General features: G+C 36.9%; 1 protein-coding gene across 1 annotated transcript; it reads left to right on the forward strand.

Moving 5' to 3' along the window:
* Positions 1-391: 391 nt before the first annotated feature.
* On the forward strand, positions 392-24,810 carry LOC133338851 (uncharacterized). Its single transcript, XM_061546956.1, has 17 exons — positions 392-418; positions 5,422-6,334; positions 6,441-6,899; positions 10,721-11,008; positions 11,069-11,566; positions 11,627-11,872; positions 13,847-14,066; positions 14,190-14,416; positions 14,480-14,704; positions 16,528-16,869; positions 18,112-18,452; positions 22,121-22,241; positions 22,314-22,705; positions 22,767-22,922; positions 23,556-24,354; positions 24,422-24,598; positions 24,668-24,810. Exons 1-17 carry the CDS (start codon positions 392-394, stop codon positions 24,808-24,810), a joined length of 5,574 nt encoding a protein of 1,857 aa, XP_061402940.1.
* Positions 24,811-25,954: the final 1,144 nt, after the last annotated feature.

The following is a 25,954-nucleotide window of genomic DNA, read 5'->3' on the forward strand; positions in this document are numbered from 1 at the left end:
TCCACTCCATCTAGTACCTCTCCCACAAAGGGTAAACATTTTGAAAAGTTGTACATATCATATGAAGCGAACTGAGTATCTAATTTCATCGAAACTTTACACAATGCTATATTTTTACAGTACTTAGTTTATATCCGAAGATGGGATCCGTCGGTCTACTCCTTCTGGTACCTCCCACCCAGTACCAAAATTTTTAATCCAATAACAAGCGAATTGAATGTTCGATTTGATCCAAATTTTGCAAATTGAAATATTTTACCAAACCTAGATCAAGTCCGAAGATGGGAACATTCTTTGGTAGCTCTGAATAAAAACAACAAAACCTGTATGTAATTCCGTAGACCTCCACATTCTATAGAATTTTCCGCCGGAATCTTTAAACAACAAAAATATGTATTTTGAGGCTAGGATTATCCGGGTAAGTAGGTTTTCTAACGAAATTTGATATTTTGGTTTGTTGAGTGTCAAATTTTCCTACTAAAAAGTAAAAACATTGAATGATTGGAATAGCCACAGTTTCGGGATCTTGAAGGTTTTATTGGACATTTCAGGTTTTTTTTTGGGGAGAGTAAAAATACATTTCCACAAAATTATAATAATTGATCCATGTTTTGACATAGCCCCATATAAATATCCAGATGGGGGTTTCAAAAACATTCTGATATAAAAGTGTCAACTTTTTAAGAATGATTTCATGTGCAGGAGGAGCGTTTCTATATAAAAAATAAAATTTATAATGGACTTAATCCAAATAAATCGGGGCCTGAGTGTTTTTAATGTTAAATAATTTTTGGAATCTTTGTTGATAATCTTTTATTTTTGTCGGAGACAGTCATTTAAATATTTTTTCTCTCTTCTACTCTTACCCAAATCCGCCGCACTCACTTCCAAAGAATTATATTATCAGTTAGTGTGAGCCTCTCCTCGCTCACTGTACTTGGGTGAAATGCTACTTTTCCGCTGGATGAGATGATAAAGAGAATTTAAATCTTATTTGCCATTCGGTGGCAGCGGTTCGGTGGTCCCTACGAAACTAAACAAGAAAGTGACTTTTTTTACAAAAAAGGAAATATTTTTAATTATTGTGGTTTACGAAAAATATATAGAAATACTATTCGAAAAACAAACAAATATTTGTAAAAATGTGGAATGTAAATTCCAAAAAAATGAAGTGGACTTTTGTGACGTTGGTGTTATGGGGTAACTTGCTGTTAAATTGTGGAGTAAATGCGGTTAGTATTTGAAAAATATATATCTATATAAAAAGGATATTTATTTGTGTTTATAAAATCCATTTTATTTCGATTTAAAATACAAACAAGTCCATTTATATGTCAATTCGTGTGTATGTGTGTTCGTGTCCATCTATTTCCATTGCAAAATTCATTAGAAATTGTCGATGATAACACTTGGAAGATCATTTAAAATTGATAACATTGGCTTCTAGTCGGATCGGAATTTATGATTTTTGCAAATGAAAAAAATTGATATTGTTGTTGATGTTGTCGTCTTTATAAAGCAATATGCGATCTAATTGCCCATAGTCTGTTGAAAAAAAAACAATATTTTGCGATTATTTGCTCAAATGAATACCCTTGTTTTTCCCAGCTACCTCCTATCTGTCTCAATAGTAGTACTAATTGGAAATTGGGTTTTTTTGTGGCACAAATTCTTCCTGATCACGTTGAATTGATGGTGATGTCTTCGATTCCATTTGTTGTGTTGTGTTTGTTCAATTGTTTTGTAGCGGTTCTGTTTTTTTTTTATTTTTGTTCAAGAAATCCAATTAGAAATTTCTATATGAGTCATTTCGTGCTAAAGCAATGACAAAGAAATTCTTATGTTTTGTACTGCGTAATCGGAAATGTGTAAACTATTTATGTTGCAAGGGCTTGGTTGCTTGCCCTTTTGTTGATAATGAAAACATAAGAAAAATTAATAATAAACAAGTAAACATGTCATTAAGTATGGCTAGTCGACCTTATTATTCTGTCCACCATTCAAAATTCCTGAAATTGGCCAAGAACCGTTTATATAGGCGAAGATGTCTTTACTTACTAAAAATCCGTAGAAAACGCCCGTGAGATCATTAAAGTACTTAAAATGCCTCTAATTTTATATATTGATCTAGGTCAAAGATCCATATATGAAATAGTGGGTTTGAGTAATATCAATATGATATTATCGGAAATGGGTTGGAAAATACAACTAGGACCATCAAACTATCTAAAATAAGACCATGGGGTATTTATGTAAAATCATTTTATGGGGTGTGTTCCAAAAGGCGATCTCTACGTTAAACTTCAAATATTTGCTATCTATGTAAAGTTGGAAATTGTGGTTACAAGCCTCTAACTATCGTAAATTGGACTGGACTTTTATGATACATGTCCATCATCCATGTCCATATCCATCATCGGTTCCATCTGCCAACTTCCAAATCTCTGAAATGCCAATGTACTGCCTTTTCGGTTGGGAAATGCCGCTTAAACCCTCAAAATGCCAAAAATTGTGCGGAACTTATATATAGGGGCTATGTCTAAATATGGTCCTATAATAATTTTATACGCATATGTATGTAAAAGACTTTTTCGGTTGAGAAGTGTGGGTTAACACTTAAAATACTGAAAATTGGCGGGACCTTTAAATAGGAACTATATTTTTTTTCGCACATGTGTGTCAGCTTCTAAACCCGAAAAAGCCAAAAAACCTTTTTAAACGGCATATACATTAGAACTTTTTACCGGGTTAACCTACTTTATGAGGATTTATTTGAAATATATGCAAAGGAATTGACAATTGAAACCCACTGGGTTAACGAAATCCGGTTAAATGTAAACGTACTATTAGTGTCTATTTAAATTGGGCTGGATTTTTATTTGAACTATGTCAAATAATGGACATAATACGATTATTTTCTACGCCTCCAAAAAACCCGAAATGACATATTATATCCTTTTCTGTTTGGAAATGCGTCTTAAGCCCTTAAAATGCAGAAAATTGGCGGTTTCTTTCTATGGGGACTATATGTCATGCGTATTGGTGAAACCTTCATATAGGACTATATCAAAACAAGAACCTGTATTGCTGATTTTCTGTATGTATGTCAACCTCGAAGAATCTGGTATACAAAATTACCAATCTGGTATACAAACCTTATAACAAGTAAAAAGTTCGTTAAGTTCGGCCGGGTCGAACTTTGTATACCCTCGACTATGAGGTGAACATTCAAATTTCTAAATCGATATTGATAATATGGTAGCAAATCAAAATGTAAAAAAAAACTGTTAAAAGTGTCAGTCGGTGTTGCCGACAGATATATACCCTCAGCCTATGGTTTGCGGAGGTCTTCAGAAGTACACACAGGACCTAGGATTTGTAAAGATACTACATTTTGCAATGTTTGTTTCAAATTGGACATTACTTTCACCTAATATCGGATTTATAAATATTTAAAATGTTGACACTTTTTGTGGGGGAGATACCAGAAGGAATGGACCAATGGGTCCGATCTTCAGACTTCATTTAATATGTTGTACAAAGTTTGGTGCAAATCAGATATATATCCGTTTGCATGATATTATAAATTTACTTTTTGGCACAATTTTGACCATTTTGTGGGGGAAGTACCAGAAGGAAAGTTGAATGGGTACAACAGTGTCGTGTTATTGTAGCCCACATCCTGGGCATGTGTTAGGTATCGAACCATCAATTGGTGTCTAGTGATTGCACCATTCCCTCCTTAGCTGCTCGAAGACGACTCGCTGCTTCTCTTCTGCTGCTCTATATGGTGAATTGTTTACGAGTATAGCATTCATGCGGTATTGTTGCATCTGTGTGAATGCTATTCAGATTTGATTTAGAGGTTCACGCTTGTGTCTTTGGACCTCTCTCTCTGTAGATCACGAACATATTTCAGGGCATGGGAAACATGTTCATAATGCTATGGTAGGTGTGTTCCCGGCGATAAAACTCAAGTAGGTGCTGCACATTTGGTATGAATATATTTCATTGGTGTCATGAGGAGACACTCTTTTTATTTCATTCGGCGGCATTGTGGCAGGCCTGAATATTCTTTCAGTGCGTACCACATATATTCGCAAACCACACTGGCAGCGCATAGCTTATCACTGTCCTGCCTATTACTTTATAAGAGATCAAAAATATTTCCCTGCTGACCATAATTTTTCCAACTTCTCAGCGTATCGCAGGGCAAGGCACTGCATGATGGAAAACTTTTTGAAAGTTACATCCGATATATGGGAGTAATTAATTGGTGGTCGGAATATGTTCTCCATCGATCATTATGTTCAGTACGACGAAGCTCGTCACGACCATCGTTCAATACTGTCGCTTCTGCTGGGAAGATTGGTCTTACTTCGGGATTTGTACCGCAAGTATAAGCGGCCTGATCGGAATCTGTTCTCCATCTGAAGTAACGTCTTGCTTTCTTCGGGTGGATTGAAATCCCCTAGTACCAGGTTCTTATTACTATTTAAAAGTGGACGAATTTTCGGAATGTACACATTAAGCATATCTTCTACCTCGACAGTTCCCCACCTAAGGGGATATCCCCATTCTCGCTTTTAAAAAAAATTAATCAAGAATGTCCCTTGAAATTTTCGGAAGTGTTTCTCAAACTTTAAACGCGTATTCTGTATATATATAGCTATCGTATGATAAATGCAATCGGTCAATAGATTCCTTATATTCTAACTGGGTTTGTGGTCGAAAATTGGGAATTTTTCATACAATTTAATTTTACATGTGTGCCAAATTGTTAACTTTGTGTACTATTTAAAACGACGTTGTAATTTTTGGAATTGGACGTTCCAATGATCGGAAATAATGCCCGTCGAAATCGAGAATGGGGAAGGGTACTCCTAAATGCTAGCCCCATGCACTTAGTGTCACTAGAGTTTAAATGAAGCGAGATAGGCCTGTACTGTACAGAGGGGTGCAATAATGCACGCCTATCAATATCACGGCCGCTGCTTCTATGCACCGGAATAACTCTGCCAAAGGCTTCCACAGCAACCAATGCAAGAACGTATAACTTCAGATAATATGGGTTTGAAGACGTTTGTTATAACAACCGGAAAGTTCAATAGTTTCCAAGATAAACCTTATTTATACCCTACACAATTTTGTTGTGAGGCCTGTTGCCAAGATCCAGATCCACCCTTTAACAAACCGATTGACCGTCTGCCCGTGTGTGTATATTGTAATGTAATACTTATAGACTAATCGTCATGAAATTTTGCATCTAGGTTCGTATTGAAAAAACTACGTAGTTCCAGTTCTGTCCGATTTTTTTTATTTTCTCACTAGTAGTATTTCAGATTTTTTTATGTTTTCACTAACTTTATACATTATATGCATTTTCATTTTTTTCAATTTCGTCTTTTTTTACTCTTTCAGACCTACAGCTCTGGCGTGAAGACAACTGTATATACCTCTGATCCTCAGATTACAACACAAACATATACAACCCGACATCGAACGCATCAGTATGTTCCCGTAAGCGGTGAATATCACCACACACATAATCCCAATAATCTGGGCAGTAATGGCAACGATAACGATTATCAGATGACAATAACACATCAAAGTCGGGGATCATCGCCACAATGGTCAACGTCGTCATCATCGTCGTCGGCGCATAGCTCCAATGACAATTCATATCACCAGCAGCCACGGCATGAAGGTAGTTATCATTATCAACATCATAATCATCAGCAGCATCAACATCAACAGCCTCAACCTATTTATGAACGAACCTCTACAACACGTGAGACAACCCACCAAACATCCGGTCGCATACAACAATCGGAAAATGATATTACCGATTATTATACGGGTTGTCCGTCGGGACATACCGGACAATTACCCTATGCCTATGATTGTAGACGTTTTCTGAATTGTTGGAAAGGTCGTGGCCATATTCAATCATGTTCGGTGGGTACTGTTTTCAATCCTGAGACACTGGAATGCGATCGCCCTGATAAAGTGAAATGTGGTGCCGGTTTGACGGGATCCTACACTGCCACCAAAACTACACATGGTCAGCTGGCACAGTCGACTCAGAGGGCGGGTCGTTATATTGATGATGCCACCGAAAGTGTAGATATGTTGTGTCCATCTGGTTCGCAAGGCTTAGAACCACATCCGGCTGATTGTACAAAATTTATAAATTGTGCCAATGGTAATGTCCACGTACAGGAATGTGGTCCTGGAACGGCTTTTAGCATACCAATGAAAGTTTGTGATTTCAAGGACAAGGTGGATTGTACAGGACGCGGTGGAACGGCTGAGGTTCATAGCCATGTTCAAGGTAAATTGAAAAGAGAATTATTTTCACCGAACTCATTTTCCCTCCCCTGTCCTCATATTTAAACCTCTATTATTGTAACAATTCTTCAAAATAATAGGTAAAGTAGATAAATCCCAAGTTAAATGTCCTGCCGGAGCCTCTGGCCTCTATCCCCATCCCTATGATTGTACCAAATTCCTACAATGTGCCAATGGCATAACCTACATACAGGATTGTGGTCCCGGTACCGGTTTCGATAGTAACCTTAAAGTTTGTGACTATAAAGAAAAGATACACTGTGTGCCGGGAAGTTCATGGGGCTCAACACTCGTGGTCACGGAATATGAAGCTGCCGATGAAAATGTTCAGTGTGCCCCTGGTGCTAATGGTTTATATCCTCATCCTCAAGATTGTGAAAAATTCCTACAGTGTTCGAATGGTCAAACATTTATACAAAATTGTGGTCCCGGTACCGGTTTTGATAGTCTACGTTTGGTTTGTGATTACAAAGAAAAAGTTCATTGCGGTTCAGGTAGTATTTGGGGTATACACACGGATGTGACGACCACAGTGCAGCAGCATGGTCGTGAGTTGATGAAGATGATTAATATTTTTGTATATATGTATATGTGCGTTGTTGCTTTTTCATAATGCTTTATTTTCTCATTGCTTGAGATGTCACTAATGCTTTATATCATCCGCTTCCATTGTATATAACGAAATATTTATGTGTATATGAACATAAGTATTCCAGTGTTAACACCTTACAATTTTCATGAAGAAGTATATAAGAAATATCTAAAACCACAAAGAAGACTGAATCAATTTCGAGACGACACGTTATGATGAATATTAATAACACTGTGCAGCACTAAAATCTTGAACCAATCGAGACCCCCAAAATCTTGAAGCTTGTGATGGTGGAAGAAAATCCCTAGCTGGGTTTAGCATTATTAGCTAAGGTTTTTTTTTAAATTAATTTTTAAAATTAGCACAATTTTCAAATAATACGTACGTATTATTGAGTCTATATCTCGTGAACTATTTGAAATATTGCTTTTCTCTCTTAAGCAATATTTTTCCTCTTAATTAGATCTAAAAATTTTCTCTTGAGATAAAATCAATGAAACAACACCATCATACTGAAAATAGCACAACTGCAAAAAAATTAAAATTTCGACATACTTTTTCCATGTTTAATTTTTACTTCAATTTTGTACCTATTTATTGAAAAAAGCATAGCAATTTTTATTTCTATAAACATACAATTGGGAGTGAATTTCTTTGGTTCATCTTGATGAATTTGTGAGGCTATAACTATGTGAAGGAGTCAACCAATGAAATCGGGGTTTTAAGAAAAGTTGTTTGATTTGCTATTGGCTATCTTCTTGTCATATACTGTTTGGCCGAGTCAGTAGCAGTTTCTGAAAAAAGTGTGAAAAACATGGAAAAAGTATGTCTAAATTTTAATTTTTTGCAGTTGTGCTATTTTCAGTATGATGGTGTTGTTTTATTGGTTTTATCTCAAGAGAAAATTTTTAGATCTAATTAAGAGGAAAAATATTGCTTAAGAGAGAAAAGCAATATTTCGAATAGTTCACGAGATATAGACTCAATAATAAGTACGTATTATTCAAAAATTGTGCTAAAATCCGCCCCAGTCGAATATTTTAAAAATGAATTTAAAAAAAAAACCTTAGCTAATAATGCAAAACCCAGCTAGGGATTTTCTTCCACCATCACAAGCTTCAAGATTTTGGGGGTCTCGATTGGTTCAAGATTTTAAGCGTTTTTCTCGAAACAGGGTTTTAACAATTGGCGGGCAAGATAACTCAAAAACTATTAATCCAAATGTCGAATGTCGTTGGAATTTTTAGAATCGGGCGATGCAGTTAAATAAAAAAAGCTACAAAACGAAAACAATAAAATATGTCAATTCTTTTCCTTGTCCTTTAAGTCCTCAAGTGCTTATATAAAAAGTTGAAAATCATAAACATTTTAAATCGAGAATGAAGGGGTAAGGGGACCCCTCTTCGCCTTAATGTTAAAACTGGTCTTCTTTGAAATGCCGACACTTAGGATGTAAGTGTCCTTGGACCCAATCTGTTTCAGATAATTTTGAATCGATTTATAAATTACTGCCTGCTCGGTTGAGTAATATGCACTAGAACCCTGCAAGGGACCAACCGCACATCGCAATCTCATTCTTTCTCATAGACCTCTTCCACAAATGATTAATATTTAAAAAAAATATATATTTTTTATAAAACGTTTGAGGAACCAAAGTTCGCCACTATTTGGTATACCGATAATATACCGATATATACATTGTAATAAATTGAAGAAAGTTGTACAGGCTAATAGTCGTATTTAGTTAGGCCCTGGATTTGGTTCCGCAGAAAGATTTGCCCTTCCATGCTACATTCGATATAGAATTTTTATATCCTCCATCATAAAATTTGTCAATCAATTTGCAACATATATATTCGGTACGGTTGGAAAATGCCTAGAAAGAGGCGAGACCTTTATATGAGGACTAAAACATGGACCAAAAGCGAACTTTTTCTTCGATGAAATAGAAAGAAATAAAGAAATAATTTACAGACGAAAAACCCTGAACACCAAATTACAACCAATTTGAAAAGTGGGAAGTGCTCCCAGGACAATCACAATATCTAAAATAGGACGGAAAGTTTACATATGGGAGTCTTCAAGAATATTTTTTATTCAAGAGCACGGAATGGCAAAACTCGGATTGAACTTTTTAAATGCCAGAAATGGGAACTATAACAAAGCATGAATCACTGCGATTGGAAAATTTGCCTAGGACTATGAAAATGCTTGAAATGGGGCGGGACCTTTATATTTGGGATATGGTCCTATGTTGACTATTTTCTGCGAAAAAAATGAGCATAAAATCCACCAAACATGAAAGCATGGACTATGCGACTGAAACGGAAAATAGACGGTACCGTTATATGGGAATTATAACAAAATCCAAATTTTGATATCAAACACCCTGGGAATAATATGAATGAATTTTGCAATCTCTATCGTGATTTCGACAGAAATCGACGTAGAATTTTATATACACTTTGTGTTTACACAGAAAAAAATTGATGAATAATAATTCTATTCATACTTTATTTTTTTCATATTGTCCATGTACCTCATTTAGATTTCGAGTAAAATTTCTTATAATCGTAAAAGCTCTCCATTTTTCAAAAATATGTCAAAGTTTCATTAATATCAAAACTTTTTTCTTTCTTCGTCTTACTTTTCCACTATTTGAGTTAAATCTTTTTTGCCATTCTCTCGAATGAATTTCCCAAAAAAAAGAAAGAAAAAAAAAAAAAACACCACCAATCACACTTCGGCTGCATTTTATTTTGACATTGACAATCCACTTGGTTGTTGTTAGTTTTGTAACCGCATGTTTGGCTATTGTTCCTCTTGCTTACATTGTTTGTTTATTTCATACACTGCATTGCTATTATAAACTTCGCATATGAATTTTCCAAATTATTTCGGAATAAATACCGGATATAATATGTCAAATAATCGTTGATACGAGCAAAATGACCTGCCGAGGGTTTAAAATTTTTATATTTGATGATTGTTCTAATTGCGACTTAGGATGCGAATATGGTTGTCAAAAAAAAAACAAAATGTAAAAAAAAACTACAGAAAGTTTCTGTGTCATAGAAAAAACACCGAAAACCCAATACAGTCCAAATATGTTTTCTTTTCTCTCTCTCTCTTTCTCTGAGAAGAAACCTGTATTTAAAGTTTTATGAATTGCATTCATACAATACAGAACATTCATAAAATTCTGAACATATAATATATGAGTTTTGTGGGTATATGGAGTATATTATGAAGAGGGTTATGTTTAAAAAAGAAAAAATTAAAGCCCATACAATTACTATGTGATTTTTTTCAAAGTCCACATTTCACCCATTAGGAATCAGTACGACGAACTAAAGGAAACTCAGTTGGAAAATACCGAAAAAATAGAAAAATGTATATGTACAGTAATAGGAGTGCTATGTGGCATTGTAAGTATACCAATATTGATAATTTTTTGGAAGGACCCCAATACTATCTAAAAAACATCTAACTTTTTAAGGATGGAATTGAAAACTTAAAAATATCGAAGTTTTAGTAGTTTCATTATTTTGTTCCTATTCGGAAATATAGGCCCTTATATTCCGATTTTAATACCAAATGAATGATTTTAATACCAAAAAGTAAAACGTTAATAATACACGTATGTAAATATTTGATATGCTTGTTAATTGCTTTATCTGTGCTAATTTTTGCATTCGCTTTTTATAAATCCGCCAAAAATATTCAATGCATTTTCAACAAAAATCAATTTTTATTTGTTTCTCCTTTCCCCCACAGATACCCAGCACACTCCTCTCCCTCCTCCGAACACAAGTGGTAGTGTTGGTGGTCACAATGATTTGCCACACACAAGTGATATTTTATGTTTGAATAGCATTACCGGTCTCTTCCCCTATCCCTTCGATTATACGAAATTTATTAATTGTAAAAATGGCAATACGGCCATACAGAATTGTGTCCAAGGCACAGCATTTAGTATTTCGAAGGGATACTGTGAGTCATTGGATCAAATACAAAAAATAGATCACGTCTTGTCTATTGTGTCGGAAGTTAGCTATGAATATGGTAAGTCGGAAAATTTGGGAATTTTAGAGGAAACTTCGCTAAACTTAAATTTCGTTCCAGCCCAAACCCTCATCACCTGCCCACCCGGCACTGAGGGTATCCATTTGTATCCCTTCAACGCGGAGAAATATATCAAATGTGTACACAGTCAAATGGAAGTTATCGGCTGTGGTCCATCCCAGGTCTTTAGTACCACACGGCGTATGTGTTTGCCACGCAGTCAGGTTTTGAAAACCGAAAGAGTTCGTCTGTTGAATGAATTGGAGAAGGTGAATTCGTATCGTAATATTGAAGAACATTTCGATGTTCATACTATGGTCTATTGTCCAGTTGGTCTGTCCGGCGATTATCCTCATCCATTTGATAGTTCGAAATATATAACCTGCCGTGCAGGTCGTATGATATCCGAATCATGTGCATCGGGTAAAGCTTTCAGTTTGTCTCGCAAACAATGTGTAATGAAAGAAGAGCTTGAACGGCGGGATCGTGTACCACAAATTGAAGCGTCTTATGGTCAGGAATGGCATATTTCGGATATGGAAATAACTTATGGTTCAAGTGAGTGGATAATTTCTTTAATTCACTTTCTATAAATAATTTAAAAAAATTTTTGCTTAGTTGATGGCTTAATTTATCTAATGTGTCCGCCCGGCCTGAGTGGAATTTTCCTACATCCATTCGATTGCACCAAGTATATTGAGTGTTCCAATGGAGCAACCAACATTGACACTTGTGCAAGTGGTGCCGTTTTTAGTATATCCCGCAAGGAGTGTATACCTCGTGACAAAGTAGAGGCCTATGATCGAGTGGAATATTTGACAACAACACAACATGAATTCTCCAATGAACATGTCCTGCAAGCAAGTAAGTCTAAAATACATATTTTAAATGGACAATAAAGGTTTTGGAAATTCCCATGTCTATTTGAAAATAAGTGGGGAAGGGTTGCTGGAACATTTTAGAAAATTTGGGTGGGTTCCGCGCACGAATGCTTCTTTAAAAACGAAACCTCTTAACATTATAATAATAAAGCTAGGAATCAAGACGTGAGGTTAACACCAAATAGGAATAAAAGCATATCGTGCCAACCAGAGGAGAATGACAACACTAAGCTCGGACCAAAACCAATACTAAATTCAAGGAAACGTTGTTTCTATGCAACGATAGATGACACCTAAAACTGGCTAGTGCTGAAGTAAACACAATGGTTAAGGAATGCCCTTTTTCGAATTTCACATTTAAAAAGTCCCGATTGGTCCCTAGTTCGAATTCTAGTGAAGGAGGACAAATTTTTTAGAAACATTTTTGAATATTTTTAAAAAGAGGCATACATCTCCCTCCAGATGAAATGCATTCGAGAACTGCTAACATTATAATAATCAAGCATGGCAACATTGGGAATGGCAGAAGATAGCGCCATCCAGAGAAGAATATAAACAGAACCATGGGTACAATGGCTACTAAATACGAGTTCTGAATGAGGATGTCCCCACGGTGAATAAGGATGCCCCCAGCAATGTATCCATACCGTACTTGCCGTACTTTCCCGAATAATGGGAAAACTGAGAGTAATTTTCGATATCCCTATTGGACCAGACTTTCAAGCAGAGGCAACGGTATTAGCCAATGAACTTGTCAAACTTCGTCCTTCTGAACTCAATGGTCAATGGAGAACAGATTCCGACCACCAATTACCCTAGGATATTGGATGGAACGTTCGACAGCCGTTTTAAGTTGTCTGGAAAAGCCGCTGCTATTCGCAATAAGCTGAGGCCCTACGAACTGGAAGAACATTGGGGAATTCCCTTTCCATAGGAATATGGATTAGGTAAATCGACTTTCGTCTAATCGATAAATCGACTTTTTTATTGAAAAATCTAAATCACAAAGTCGACTTTTCGAGATCAACTTTCGATTTTCTTCATAAATACTTGGTTTATTACCACAAAGCTCAATTTGCCCTAAAATTGCGCATTCGAGTTTGAACAGGTTTGACAAAATCGAAAAGTCGACTTTTTTGGTCAAAGGCAAAAGTCGAAAAGTCTAAAAATCGACATTTTGGTCAGAGGCAAAAACCAAAAAGTCTATAAGTTGACTTTTGCGCTCGACTATTTGTCCCTATTATGGATAGGGGTCAGCTGTCTTGTTATGATCTTGAAAGAGGGATACAAAGGTACAAACATGAACCTTTAGACAACAGGCCTATGAGGCAGCTCTGAATAACAATCATACAGATGCAGTCACCCGGACGATGCCTCAATAAACATTTCCAAGATGGTTACATGTGAAGAATCGTGACTGTAGTTTTGTGAGCCCTAAACGGTAGTTCTTCGAGAAAGAATCACTTCGAAGCTAATGGTCGTGTGTTTCTTTGGCAAAAATTGTCATATGGCGACTGTTACCCTTCAGCAATGCAGAACGATCAATATAGAGTTGTTTACCAGAAGTCTTCGAAGAAATCGAAAAAATCCAGCCCTCACAAACTATTATTTTTTTGAGCGGCCCTGACATCGAGAAAAATGTTCATGGTCAACGATTTTTATCGCCTGTAGCAGATGCACCCAAAGTCCTTATTTTGGAGGTGTCTCTATCGATGAGGAATAAGTGGTTCGACATTTGGTTCTAGCGCTTGGAGAAGTATATAAATTTTCGAAAAACAATGAATTCATTTTTGATGATAAATATTCGCATTTTCCTTATTAGTACCGTAACACACTATGCTGGCATATATTAGGTCTTATTTTTTTACTATTTACCTTCCGCAATGAATGGATTTAAACTCTTCTAGATATCAACTTAAATCAAAAAATTAAACAAAAAACTTTTCCATATTTTCAGATCGTGACTTGGGTATCAGTTGTGGCCCCGGAACATTTGGTATATATCCACATCCTCAGGACTGTCATAAATTTATGCGTTGTGCCAATGGTCGCATTGCTGTGGAAAATTGTCCAGCCGGACAGGTGTTCAGCATCGAAAGAAGTTCATGCTACAATGAACAAGCTGTTTCCCAGTATGATCGTAGTTCATATGTGAATACACAAACTCAAGGACAATCGCATTACGGGGGAGCTGGAGGAAGTGCAACAACTTCACACACGACAACAACAACGAATAACAATTACAATAATAATAATTATAATACCGTTACACACTATATTCCTGCAACTGGCGATGTTAGTTGTCCCTCACCCAATGCCAATGGACGTTATCCCCATCCCTATGATTGCACCAAATTTGTAATGTGTTCGAATGGTGTTGCCCACATACAAAGTTGTGGTCCCGGTACCGCCTGGAATCGAGCAATGGAAGTTTGTGATTTTATGGATAAGGTAAATTGTTCGGCAGGGCAGGGAACGGCGACGTCGACAACAACAACGACAAGCAACACCGCGGTGAAACAACAACGTAAGTGGGAATTTGAGGGTGATTAGTTCCAGAATTTATTTTCATTTTGATTTTATTTTACAGCTGAAGTGGTTTGCCCACCTGGCGCCGAGGGTCTCTTCATGCATCCCTATGACTGGCATAAATATTTAAGCTGCACCAATGGCTACACCCACATTATGGACTGTGGTCCCGGTACTGTGTTCAGTGTCAGCCGTAAGGTGTGCGATCTCGAGAGAAATGTTGGCAATACGGATCGCTGTAATAATGGTGTTTATAATAGCAATTATGATTATACACATACACAAGGTGAGGAAATAGGAGGAGATAAAATACTGAAGAGAAGAGAGAAAATAATGTACACAGGTTGTTCTGCTCGACAGGGCGGAACTTATTAAAATTCCTGTAATATTCAAAAGGTCTAGATTGATAGTGAGGCAGTATAAAAACCCACTGCTGCATTTGGAGTATATTTTTTCTAATGAGGTTTCGTGATCTTTGAGAATACGAAATCAATATTATAGCGGAATAGTATACAAATTCCGATGCAGGAGGTCATTGGTTCACTCCTTCTGGTACCTCCCCCACAAATCGTCAAACTTTTCAATATATTTGAATGGATTATTAGGCGAAAGGAATGCACGATTTAAACTTAAATTTGCACATCCTATTATCTTGGCGGAATAGTATACAAATTCCGATGCAGGAGGTCAAAAAATGCGGCCTAAAATATATTAAAATGGCCCATAATGGTCGTTCCCGTTATGTGCAGGATATATCAAAGTCTAAACCACCCAATAGTGAAAAAGAAGCACTAAACATGAAATACAAAAAAACGGTATTAAGTTCGGTCAAGCTACACTATTCATACCCTCCATAATGACCTGGAAATTAGAAATCCCAAATCGGTCAATACCCTTATATTGTACTTTTATACCCCCAGCCTTAAGGCCAATCCGTTTCAGAAAATTCTGAGTCGATTTACAAATGTCCATCCGTCTGGCTGGCCGGCTGGTGCGCACGATAACTCTCGAAGGAATTAACCGATTTCGTCCAAACTTTGGACATTAATATTTCTCCCAAGTATAGTTCCAGTTCGAAGATGGAGAATATCGGTCCACTCCTTCTGGTACGTCCCCCAAAAAAAAGTCAAAATTGTGCAAACAATTAATTTTGTAATATCATGCGAACTATCCGATTTGAACCAATCTTTGTACAACCTATTATTTTTACCAAGCCTGGATCATGCCGAAAAATGGGACCAATTGGTCCACTCCTTCTTATGTCTATGCTATTATCTTGACCAAATCTAGATCAAGTCCGATGATTGGACTCATTAGTTCACTCCTTCTGGTACCTCTCCCACAAATGGTCAACATTTTCAATATTTATAAATTGAATATTAAAGCGAAAGGAATGTCCGATTTAAACCAAACAAAACCTATTTTCTTTACCAAGCCTAGATCAAGTCCGAAGATGGGACTCATTGGTTCACTCCTTCTGGTACCTCCCCCACAAATCGTCAAACTTTTCAATATATTTGAATGGATTATTAGGCGAAAGGAATCCACGATTTAAACCAAAATTTGCACATCCTATTATCTTGGCCAAGTCTAGACCAGTACGATGATGGAACCCGTTGGTCTACTCTTTCTGATACCTCCCCAAAAATAATCAAAATTTGTGGGGAGGTCCAAAATAAAATATGGACCTATATTAAAAATGTTCCAAGAATAAATGTTTTGCCACACAAGAACCCGGAATGTCAAGCTACACCCGCATCGGCTGAAAAAACTGCTAACATTTTTAAAATATCGAAAATGGGGCGGGACTTTAAAAGGGACATTGCAAAAAAGTATATATTGACCATTTTCGGAAATATGTTTTTCATCCTCCAAGAACCCGAAATCCAAAATTATAGCCTCATGGGTTGTATGAACGGTTAAAACGTTAGAAATACCAAAAATGGAGATTGCTTTATATATATTTATACAGACTAAATGTTATGGCATTATTATTTTATGAATTCCATGATCGATAGTACATCGATAGCTTCCACAATATATCCAAAATCTGAATAAACCAATTTAATATTTTTAAAAATCTGACTTCAATTTCTTTTCCCTTCTCAGGTTACAACAATCAAGCTTCCAACAGCTATGGCACTGGTAACACCAACAACAACGGCCAATGGTCACAAACAACCGTGACACAATACCAACCGCCCACACAAACATATAACCATCAACAAACACACACAACAACAACACATCAGACACATGGTGGAGATCGTTGGACCAGTATGAATGTACCCCGACCACATGGTTCCACTTATGATCAGCATTCAAATAGCTGGCAACCAATGCCCAATAAACCTGTTACGACAAACGTATGGTCTGGCACTGCCATAAACGTTGACCAACAGTCACCCACACATACCGTCATCTATGAAGAAGGATCCCTGCGACCCGACCGTAATTATAATCAACATACTTATAAAACACCATTAGCACCATTACCAGGAAGTGGAACGAGTACCACATCGACTGTGGTCTATGCTCAGCCCATTGGATCACAAGAGGCCTCCGAAGAGGTCTTTGGCAATAGTCAACCTCATGCCCAATATCCCATACCTCAGAATGTCCATCATCCGTATCCATTGCCACCAAATTTAAATCGTGAAAATTTCACCCGAACCATTCATTTTGTAGCGCCCGGAAATACTTGGACTCCAATTATTCCTAATAACTACCCTCAAGTACCGATCATTACTCATTTAATGCCTCCATTGGAGGAGACACCTAGACAACCGCTAGATACATTAATGCCTCCGTTTAGAAAAGAACCACAAGGTTCTCGATATCCTTTACCACAAAGTAAAACTCCCACTACACCCATACCATTAAGTCCTGGTGTTGATGTTCCTATAACACATCTTATGCCACCCAATTACAATCCCACTGATGAGGAGGGACAAAGACCTCTGACCGACAGCGATCATGTTGTTACAACAATAAATGTTGACAACTACCCAGGTGTAATATGGCCAGGTTATGATAATAATCAATTGGAACCCGCACCTTCGGGTTCCCGTAAAGTCCTAACTGTTGTCAAAGAATCAAATTTGTACGGGGGTCTACAACCACCTAGTACCCCAAGAAATGACATACCCACTGCTTCTGAACAAAAACCCCAAATTCCTGCACCTCCCAAAACAACTACACCCCTTCCCCTGATTCATGGTTATCCGAAGTTATCCAATGCCACCATACAAACATTTCCCAATCAGCCCCATTACAGTTCTCCCTATGCGGAGGTAGCCCATTCTCGTAACACCACATGGACGGCTGGACGTAAAATTCCCCAACAAGCGGCCATAAAACCATCAAATCGTTTAGACATTTCCAAAAAACCAAATTCGGAACATCAGGACGGGGAAGAGGAGGTCATTAATCCTGAACAATTACCCCTTAAAGAGGCTCTGCAATTAATGCTGAGACCCTATTTAAATCGTAGTGGTGGCATGGATGAAAACCTGGCCGCCAAAGCAGAATCCCATATCATGAATTTAGTAGCACCCGTAGATAGGCATCCCGAAGAATTAACTACCACCACTCATTCATCCAATCCATTGCATGCGCATGGTGTTACCACCACACCTACACCCCCACTAACAAGCACCCCTCAAGACGTTGATGTTGAACTTATACTTGCAGGTGAACAGCATAGTTTAGTTACCACCACGTCTGTCCAACCTGGCAGTGGTGGTGGTCATAAATCGGGTACATTTTATGATTTCCAACATACCACCGTAGAATCTCAACGTTCTACCCATTCCGATCATGATCAGACAAACAATTGGCATAAACATCATCAGCATATCCCCAGTTCCTCGAAACATCATCACCAACATTCACGTGATTTCCACGAAAAACATCCCAATTTACCGAATCCTTTCGATGATCCTTTTGAATCCTCCCGGGGCATTGATGTGCGCATGAATGACAATAGCTGTCCGTTTAATTGTGGAAATGGCAAATGTATTGCTCAGCATGAGGTAAGTATGGCGATTTTTTTATGCTTCGAGAAACTGAAAATGAAATAATTTAAAATTCCAAAACCAGTAGGGATAGCTCAAAAGTCGGAAGGGGTCGACTATATAATATCCTTCACTACTTTGGTAATATACAAGTGATGATCCCAAGATTCTTATTCTAGGGTACGTTAGGATATAGTGAAAAATGTCATTGCTATATGATAGTTTTTGACTAAATGATAATTTTTGGTGCACCATTTAGATGAAATCAGAAGAATATATAAGGGAGCTATATCAAAATCGAAACCGAACAAAACTTAACACACGTCATTTTAGACTCAATGCAAATTTCGTCTTAATTTGACAAACATTAGGACTTAAGTGTACCGTTAACCATAAAATCGGACGAACATATACATGTGAGCTATATTTAAGACTAGACCAATTTTCGCGAAACTTTTCACACATCATTTTAAACATACGAAAAAAGGTATTTCAAATTTTGTCTGGATTGGATAATCTATGGGAGTTTAGTGTACCATTTGCAGAGAATCGGACGAAAATAAACATGGGAGATATATCTAAATCTGAAACGATTTCAACGAAACTTTCAACACACATCATTCTATATAAATATCAATACGCTATACACAACTTCCTGTAAATCGAAAGTCATATAGGGATTTTCGTGCACTATTTAAATAAGATCGGACGAGAAAAGTATATATCGGAGCTCTATCTAAATGTGAACCTATTTCCAGGAAACTAAACCCACGTTATTATAGACTCAATTTAATACGTTACGCAAAATTTCTTATTAATCGGACTATCGCTTAATTTTGGGTCTTTGGTGCGCCATTTACTAAAAATCGGACGAAACTATATATATGGGAACTTTATCTAAATCTGAACCGATTTCAACAAAACTTGAAACACGTTATGTTGTAGTAACTTCGGTACGTTGTGCAAAATTTTGTGCCAGTCGGTTTAACTTTGGATCTTTGGTGCATCATTGACTTAAAAACGGATGAAACTATATATGGGAGTTATATCTAAATCTGAACCGATTTTTACGAAACTTAGCACACATAAATTCACACTTAGTTAACTATGCTATGCAACATTTCGTACAAATCGAATGACATATAGGAACATTCGTGCACCATTTATATAAAATCGGAACACAGTTTACATGGAATCGGACAAAAACGACAATCTGCACCTAATTCAGTAGGCTGTGTAAAATTTTGTGCCAATCGGTCAAACATTTTGACTTGGGTGAGTTGGACAAACCTATATATGGGAGCTACATATATCTATATTTTTCAATTCCATTTTTCAATTTCAATTTCGTCCTTGGGCCAAATAAGTGGGCTGTCGATCTTTCTATAGCTTTCACCATAAGGTGGGATTTCAAAATACCTAAAATTGGTAAATAATCTGCTAATAGGTTTTTTATATTCCGACAGAATGAAATACCAAACGTGTCAGTTGGTATTCCCGACAGATATATACCCTAAGACTATGACTTGCGGAGGCGTTCGGAATCACACAGGTATATGTTTTTATCAAAGAGGTTTCGGAGTAAATGTTGATACAATCGGTTATTCAATTCGCTTGAAAATAAATTTAGATGTTTATAAAATAGTGACCATATGTGAAGGAGGGCACCGACGGCTCTAACCTTCGGCTGATCTGGGCTTGGTAAAAACAATAGGTTAAGCAAAGTTTCAAATCGGATAGTCCGTTTGTCTGATATTACATTTATAAATATTGAAAATTTTGACCATTTGTACCAGAAGCAGAGGGCCCCACATTCGGACTTGATTTAGGCTTGGTAAAGATAAAAGGTTCTAATATTCAATTTATAAATATTTAATATTTTAAACAATTGTGGGGAGGTACCTGAAGGAGTGGATCAATTGGTCTCATTTTCGGACTTTATCTAGGCTTGGCAAATATAATATGTTGTACATAGTTTGGTTCAAATCGTACTTACCGATCGACTATTATTGGATTTGTAAATATTGACCATTTTTCACCATTTGTAGGTGAGGTACCAGAAGGAGTGGACCAATGGGTCCCACCTCCTTACTTGATCTAGGCTTGGTAAATATAATAGGCTGTGGGTCAAATCGATGATTTTATACTATTTTTTTGTACAATTTTAACCATTTTGTGAACTAAGTTTGGAAGAGATATGCCAAAAATGGGAAACATTTTTTTACGCATATGTTTTGTAACCCCCAAGAACCTGAAAGCGGAATTATTATTATATCACTTCTGTTGCAAATAAGCCTAGAAGCGGAATATTTTCGACTGGAAACTGCGCCTATGATCATGCAAATAACTAACAAAGGACGGGACTAACAAAGGACGCGTGGAGGCTATTGCGAAACATGGACCTATGCTAACAATTTTCGGTTGAAACATGGACATATTCGACAATTTTCCGGAAATAAGTTTTTACCTGGCATGAACTACGGATGCGAAATGATAACCCTTCGGTTGAAAAAAATCGGATAAAATAATAAATATAACTAAAAGCGGGACAGATCTTATTATCGAATATGGATCTATTCTGAAAATTTTTTGTTTTTGTTTCAGTAAGGAGCTGAATATTGTCCATTGGCAAATGTGCATATTATCATGAGTATACCTATAAAAAAGCGCGACCTTTATATGGAGGTTATTCCGAAAAATGAACCTATGTTGACATTTTTCTGTGAAGAAGTTTTTGAACAACCAAGAACGCGGAATGACCAATTACAGCTCTTTCGGTTGAAACATAGGGCTATAACATTAAAAATACTTAAATAGGTCGAAACCTTTATAGGGGGTATTTCAAAACCTGGACCTATTCTGACAATTTTCTGTGAAGAAGCATTTTGCCTACAAAGAAATCGGAAATGTAACGATTTGCGGTTGAAGAAATCGTTTAAAATCATAATAACACCTATAACGGGCAAGGTTATGTTAAAACATGGACCTGTATTGAATTCAAAGATGTCCATCACCCTCCCAAAACCCGCAGCCACTTTGGTGGAAAAATGAGACTATAACCTCATATTTAGGGGGCTATGTCATAACTTGGACCCTTGTCGAAAATTTTCGCCAAACAGGGTTTTAACTCTCCAAGAACCCAAATTTACCCAAATTAAATATCAAGCCACTTCGTTGGGAAAATTAGGCTAAACCTTCAAAATTACCCAAATTAAATATTAAGCCATTTCGTTGGTAAAATTAGGCTATACCTTCAACATGTAGGAAATGGTATTATCCATTATGGGCGATGCTGTTATATGTAAAGAAAGATGACAAAGGTCAAAATGTAAGCCAAGTGGCTAAAATTGTGAATAGTGTTTATGGTTCCGATACTGTAACAGCCAGTCATGTGCAATTTTATCAATCACTAGGTCGGGCATTTGTGAAATACTATTCATTATCGTATCCTGATCTTAACCCCTTCGTTCTAATATCCCGAAAGTATTGGAACGGTTAATGTATGGTCTAAATATATTTCTATCCATTAGTTCAGGGTGCTAAGAATTTGAATTTACAGGTAGTAGAACAGGCTGAAATCAGAGAATTTTTCCATGAAACGGTGGCTAATACTAAGTTCGGTTTTCACCACACCAAATCGCAATTTTAATTTATGCTAACTGACATGCCCAATTGTTTTATTTCAGGTTTGCAATGGCGTTAACAATTGCGGCAATCGCAAAGATGAAGAACAATGCGATCACTTGGGCTATGAGGTGCGTTTGACTGGTGGTGAAAGTTCCAACAAAGGACGTGTCGAAGTTAAAAGTGAGTATTTGAAAATGATTGCCGAAATCTGATATGTATTTTTTAATAAATTTCTCCCCCATTCGTTGACAGTCTTGGGAAAATGGGGTTATGTGTGCGATGACAAGTTCGGTCTCAAGGATGCCGATGTTGTTTGCCGTGAATTAGGTTTCAAAATGGGTGCCATTGAGGTACGTGGCAGTTCATTTTACCCGCCAGCCGGTACAAATGTTGCCTTCAATATGGATGAAGTGGAATGTCGTGGCAATGAAACTTCGCTGCGTGAATGTGATTTCAAGGGTTGGGGTGTTAACAATTGTGGACCTGATGAAGTTGTGGGTGTTGTCTGTAAGGTACAACAACTCAAATGTCCCGATAATTATTGGCTATGTACGAAATCGGAAGAGTGCATACCGACGGCATTTTTGTGTGATGTTACACCGGATTGCAGTGATGGTTCCGATGAGAGTCCACAAGTTTGTAATGTAAGCATGGATTTTTGTAATATTGAATGGGAATGGGGTTGAGTGTTGTTTTTAATTTCAGGCCCCCATTGAATATCGTTTGGAAGGTGGCCGTTCCAAGAACGAGGGACGTTTGGAGATTTTCTATCGTGGTGAATGGGGTACTGTGTGTGATGATGATTTTGGCCAAAAGGAAGCTCAGGTTGTGTGCAATTCGTTGGGATTCTATGGCAAGGCGGTAAGTAGGTCCTACCATAAGGTGAAGGCTATATTTAACCTCATATATTGGAAATTCTATGTCGATATGGCCATTAAAATCACAACAGATCTTTGAAATTTCGCACATACATTCCTTAAGATGTTGGGTACAGAGAATGGTATATAACGGCCCATAATGGTTCATGTTTTTATACAATGACCATATAAAAGTCCTGGCCGATTTTCGTCTTTTAAAAGTATTAGAGAATTTTTTTCCACATTTTAAGTACTCGGTTATTTTAGCTAAAAGTTATAGGTCCATGTATTGACATATCCTCCATATATAGCTCCTGTCCGCAAGAAAGTACGTTTTTAAATATCTCCTCATATGTAGCCACTGCGTAACTGTGTAGATTTTCAGACCTAAGAGCCTTTTATTTGGTATTTCATCTTATCTGGCAAGTGTTTTTTTATACCTGCCAGACTATTTTAAATATAGGTTCATGTTCTAATATAAATATATCAGATAAAAGAGCTATATAAAGATATCGATCGATTTTAAACACTTTGAATGCGAACCTTATAGTGGAGCTTCCGGCCAGCTTCGCCGACTTTTTATGTTAGATATTACAATATAAATAATCTCTTCCGATTTTACGCTCTCTTTCTACAGCAAGTAGCCAAAAACATATATGGCCCCGGTAGTGGACCCATTTGGCTGGATCAAGTTTCTTGTCTGGGCAATGAGACCACCCTGGATAAATGTAATCACTGGACTTGGGGTGAAAATAATTGTCAACATACCGAAGATGTTGGTATAAAATGTACAGCTGGTCCGAAACCCACAATTATCCGCCCCGTTGTGACCACCACACCCAAGACGAGAACAGCGAGCATAGATACAGATTCCGAACTATTGGAATTAGATGATTTGGGAAAATATCAAGGCCTCTGGCAGAGGTCCAGTAAGGCGGTACATCAACCCAAACAATGTGGCCATTTCAAGATGAATTTGATCGATGAATATGCCCACCCCGAAGAGCGTGTAATAAATGGCAGTATTGCCAAGCGTGGTCGCCACCCATGGCAGGCAACCATACGTACACGTGGTCGTGGGGGTATCTCCAGTCATTGGTGTGGTGCTGTCATCATTTCCAAGAAGTTAATTCTAACGGCCGCACATTGTTTGGCCGGTTATCCGAAGGGTTCGTATTTTGTACGTGTGGGTGACCATTATGCCAATATTGCCGAATCATCGGAAATTGATTCGAACATTGAAAATTGGTATATACACGAACGATTCCGTGAAGAGAAACACATGAACAATGACATTGCATTGATTCTGCTCAAGAATGCCCTGCGTTTCAATGACTACGTACAGCCTATTTGTCTACCCGAAAAGGGTTCGCTGTTGCAGGCGAATCGCATGTGTACAATATCTGGTTGGGGTTCCATTAAATCGGGCACATCAAGTAAGTGTTGAGGGGTGAATGTTAAGAAAAAAATGAAGTGAATAACAATATTCTTCTCCTTCTCCAGCCCCCTCCAACATTCTAAGGGCAGCCGAAGTTCCCATTCTGCCGGACGATGTGTGTCACCGCAAAAATGTCTACGGCAATGCCATGAGTGAAGGTATGTTCTGTGCCGGCTATTTGGATGAAAATGTGGATGCCTGTGATGGTGATTCGGGTGGACCCTTGGTTTGCTCTGACGAGGGTTAGTATGCGTTGAAAAAAAATGTTTTTTGTTTTCAAACTTATTTTTTGTTTTTTATTTTTGTTGTAGGTGGTGAAACTTTGTATGGCATAATTTCATGGGGTCAACATTGCGGCTATGCCAATCATCCCGGTGTCTATGTTCGTGTTGAGAAATACATTGATTGGATATATGAGAAAATTAATTTAATGATTCAGCAAGGAAAACTTTAATTTTGATTTTGTGTAGATACTAACAAACAGGCGAACTCGAATGTAGATAATTTGTTATGTTTCCTTATAGTTTTTATAAAATTCGAATTGATTTTGTTGTAGTTTAGTTTTTTTTACTTTTAAAGTTAGTAATATTGGAATTTGTTTTTTTTTTTTAATTAAATAAAGAAATAGTTGATTTTGTAAATTATTTTATGTCGAATCTTTATGGTTTCATCTCTTCGTAGTTCTTTTTTGACATATTTTGGGTGAAAACGGGCAGCGTATATCTTTAAGTATTTGTCAATGGAAAATTCTCAAAATAGGATTACCATTGCCTTGAAAAAACTATTGTATATGAAAATAAATTTATATTTTCATTAGAGTTAAATTTAATAATAAGAAATCCAAAAGAGAGAGTATGATTAATCGCTATCATTATTTGCTCACGTTTTCCATAAAATCGAGATTTATTGAGTTTGAAAATATAAGTTAAGTTATGTGAAGCAATTTGCATGGTATGTATAGGTTGTAAGACATTAAGATTAAGCGGTTCCATTATGTGGAGCCTATAGCAAAAACTATACTGGCAATTATGAGGGAAGTTTCTAACCCTATGGAGAATACCGAATTAAAGGCAATTAAATCGATATTTTGTTACTACATTCCAATTACTTTAGGATAAGGATGCTTAAAAGCGCACAATAATGGAGCAAATTGTTTTGAACTTATAAATGCAACACATATCCGATGTGATATCTGGGCCACTGACAGAAACTTGATCGTGCCTTTAATAGGAAACAACACCAGGAATATTTTTGAGAAAATTGCCAATACGAAAACGTCTATCAACGTATTCAATACAGTACAGTATTCAATACAGTTCAATGATATTAGTAATTCGCTATATACGATTACAAATACGTCAACAAAATACGAAGGTATTATTGAACATTTTCTTATATTCGGGAAGAATACATTTAAATTCGAATCATACATAAAGGCAATTCCGCATTACATGCGGTTTGTGTCTAACTTATATCGACGCGTCCGAACCATAGTATGCTAAGTCTGAAAAGTGAGTTTTTCAGTAGAAGCTCTTAAAGTTTGGAAGTTTCATATATCTTACGGGCCATGCTAAGTACATTTTTGCTTATAACTTTGG

Source organism: Musca vetustissima, unplaced genomic scaffold (assembly GCF_032173495.1).
Source record: "Musca vetustissima isolate MV318-11 ecotype Yass unplaced genomic scaffold, APGP_CSIRO_Mvet_v1 utg28348, whole genome shotgun sequence".
Classification (NCBI taxonomy): domain Eukaryota; kingdom Metazoa; phylum Arthropoda; class Insecta; order Diptera; family Muscidae; genus Musca; species Musca vetustissima.

What these genes read in the sequence shown, in the direction of transcription:
- LOC133338851 (XM_061546956.1), top strand. Translation starts at nt 392, where the DNA reads ATGTATTTTGAGGCTAGGATTATCCGG. An exon ending in GGAAATAACTTATGGTTCAA is followed by an intron (nt 11,567 to 11,626) that starts GTGAGTGGATAA and finishes ATTTTTGCTTAG; the next exon opens with TTGATGGCTTAATTTATCTA. An exon ending in AGGATCCCTGCGACCCGACC is followed by an intron (nt 16,870 to 18,111) that starts GTAATTATAATC and finishes TTATACTTGCAG; the next exon opens with GTGAACAGCATAGTTTAGTT.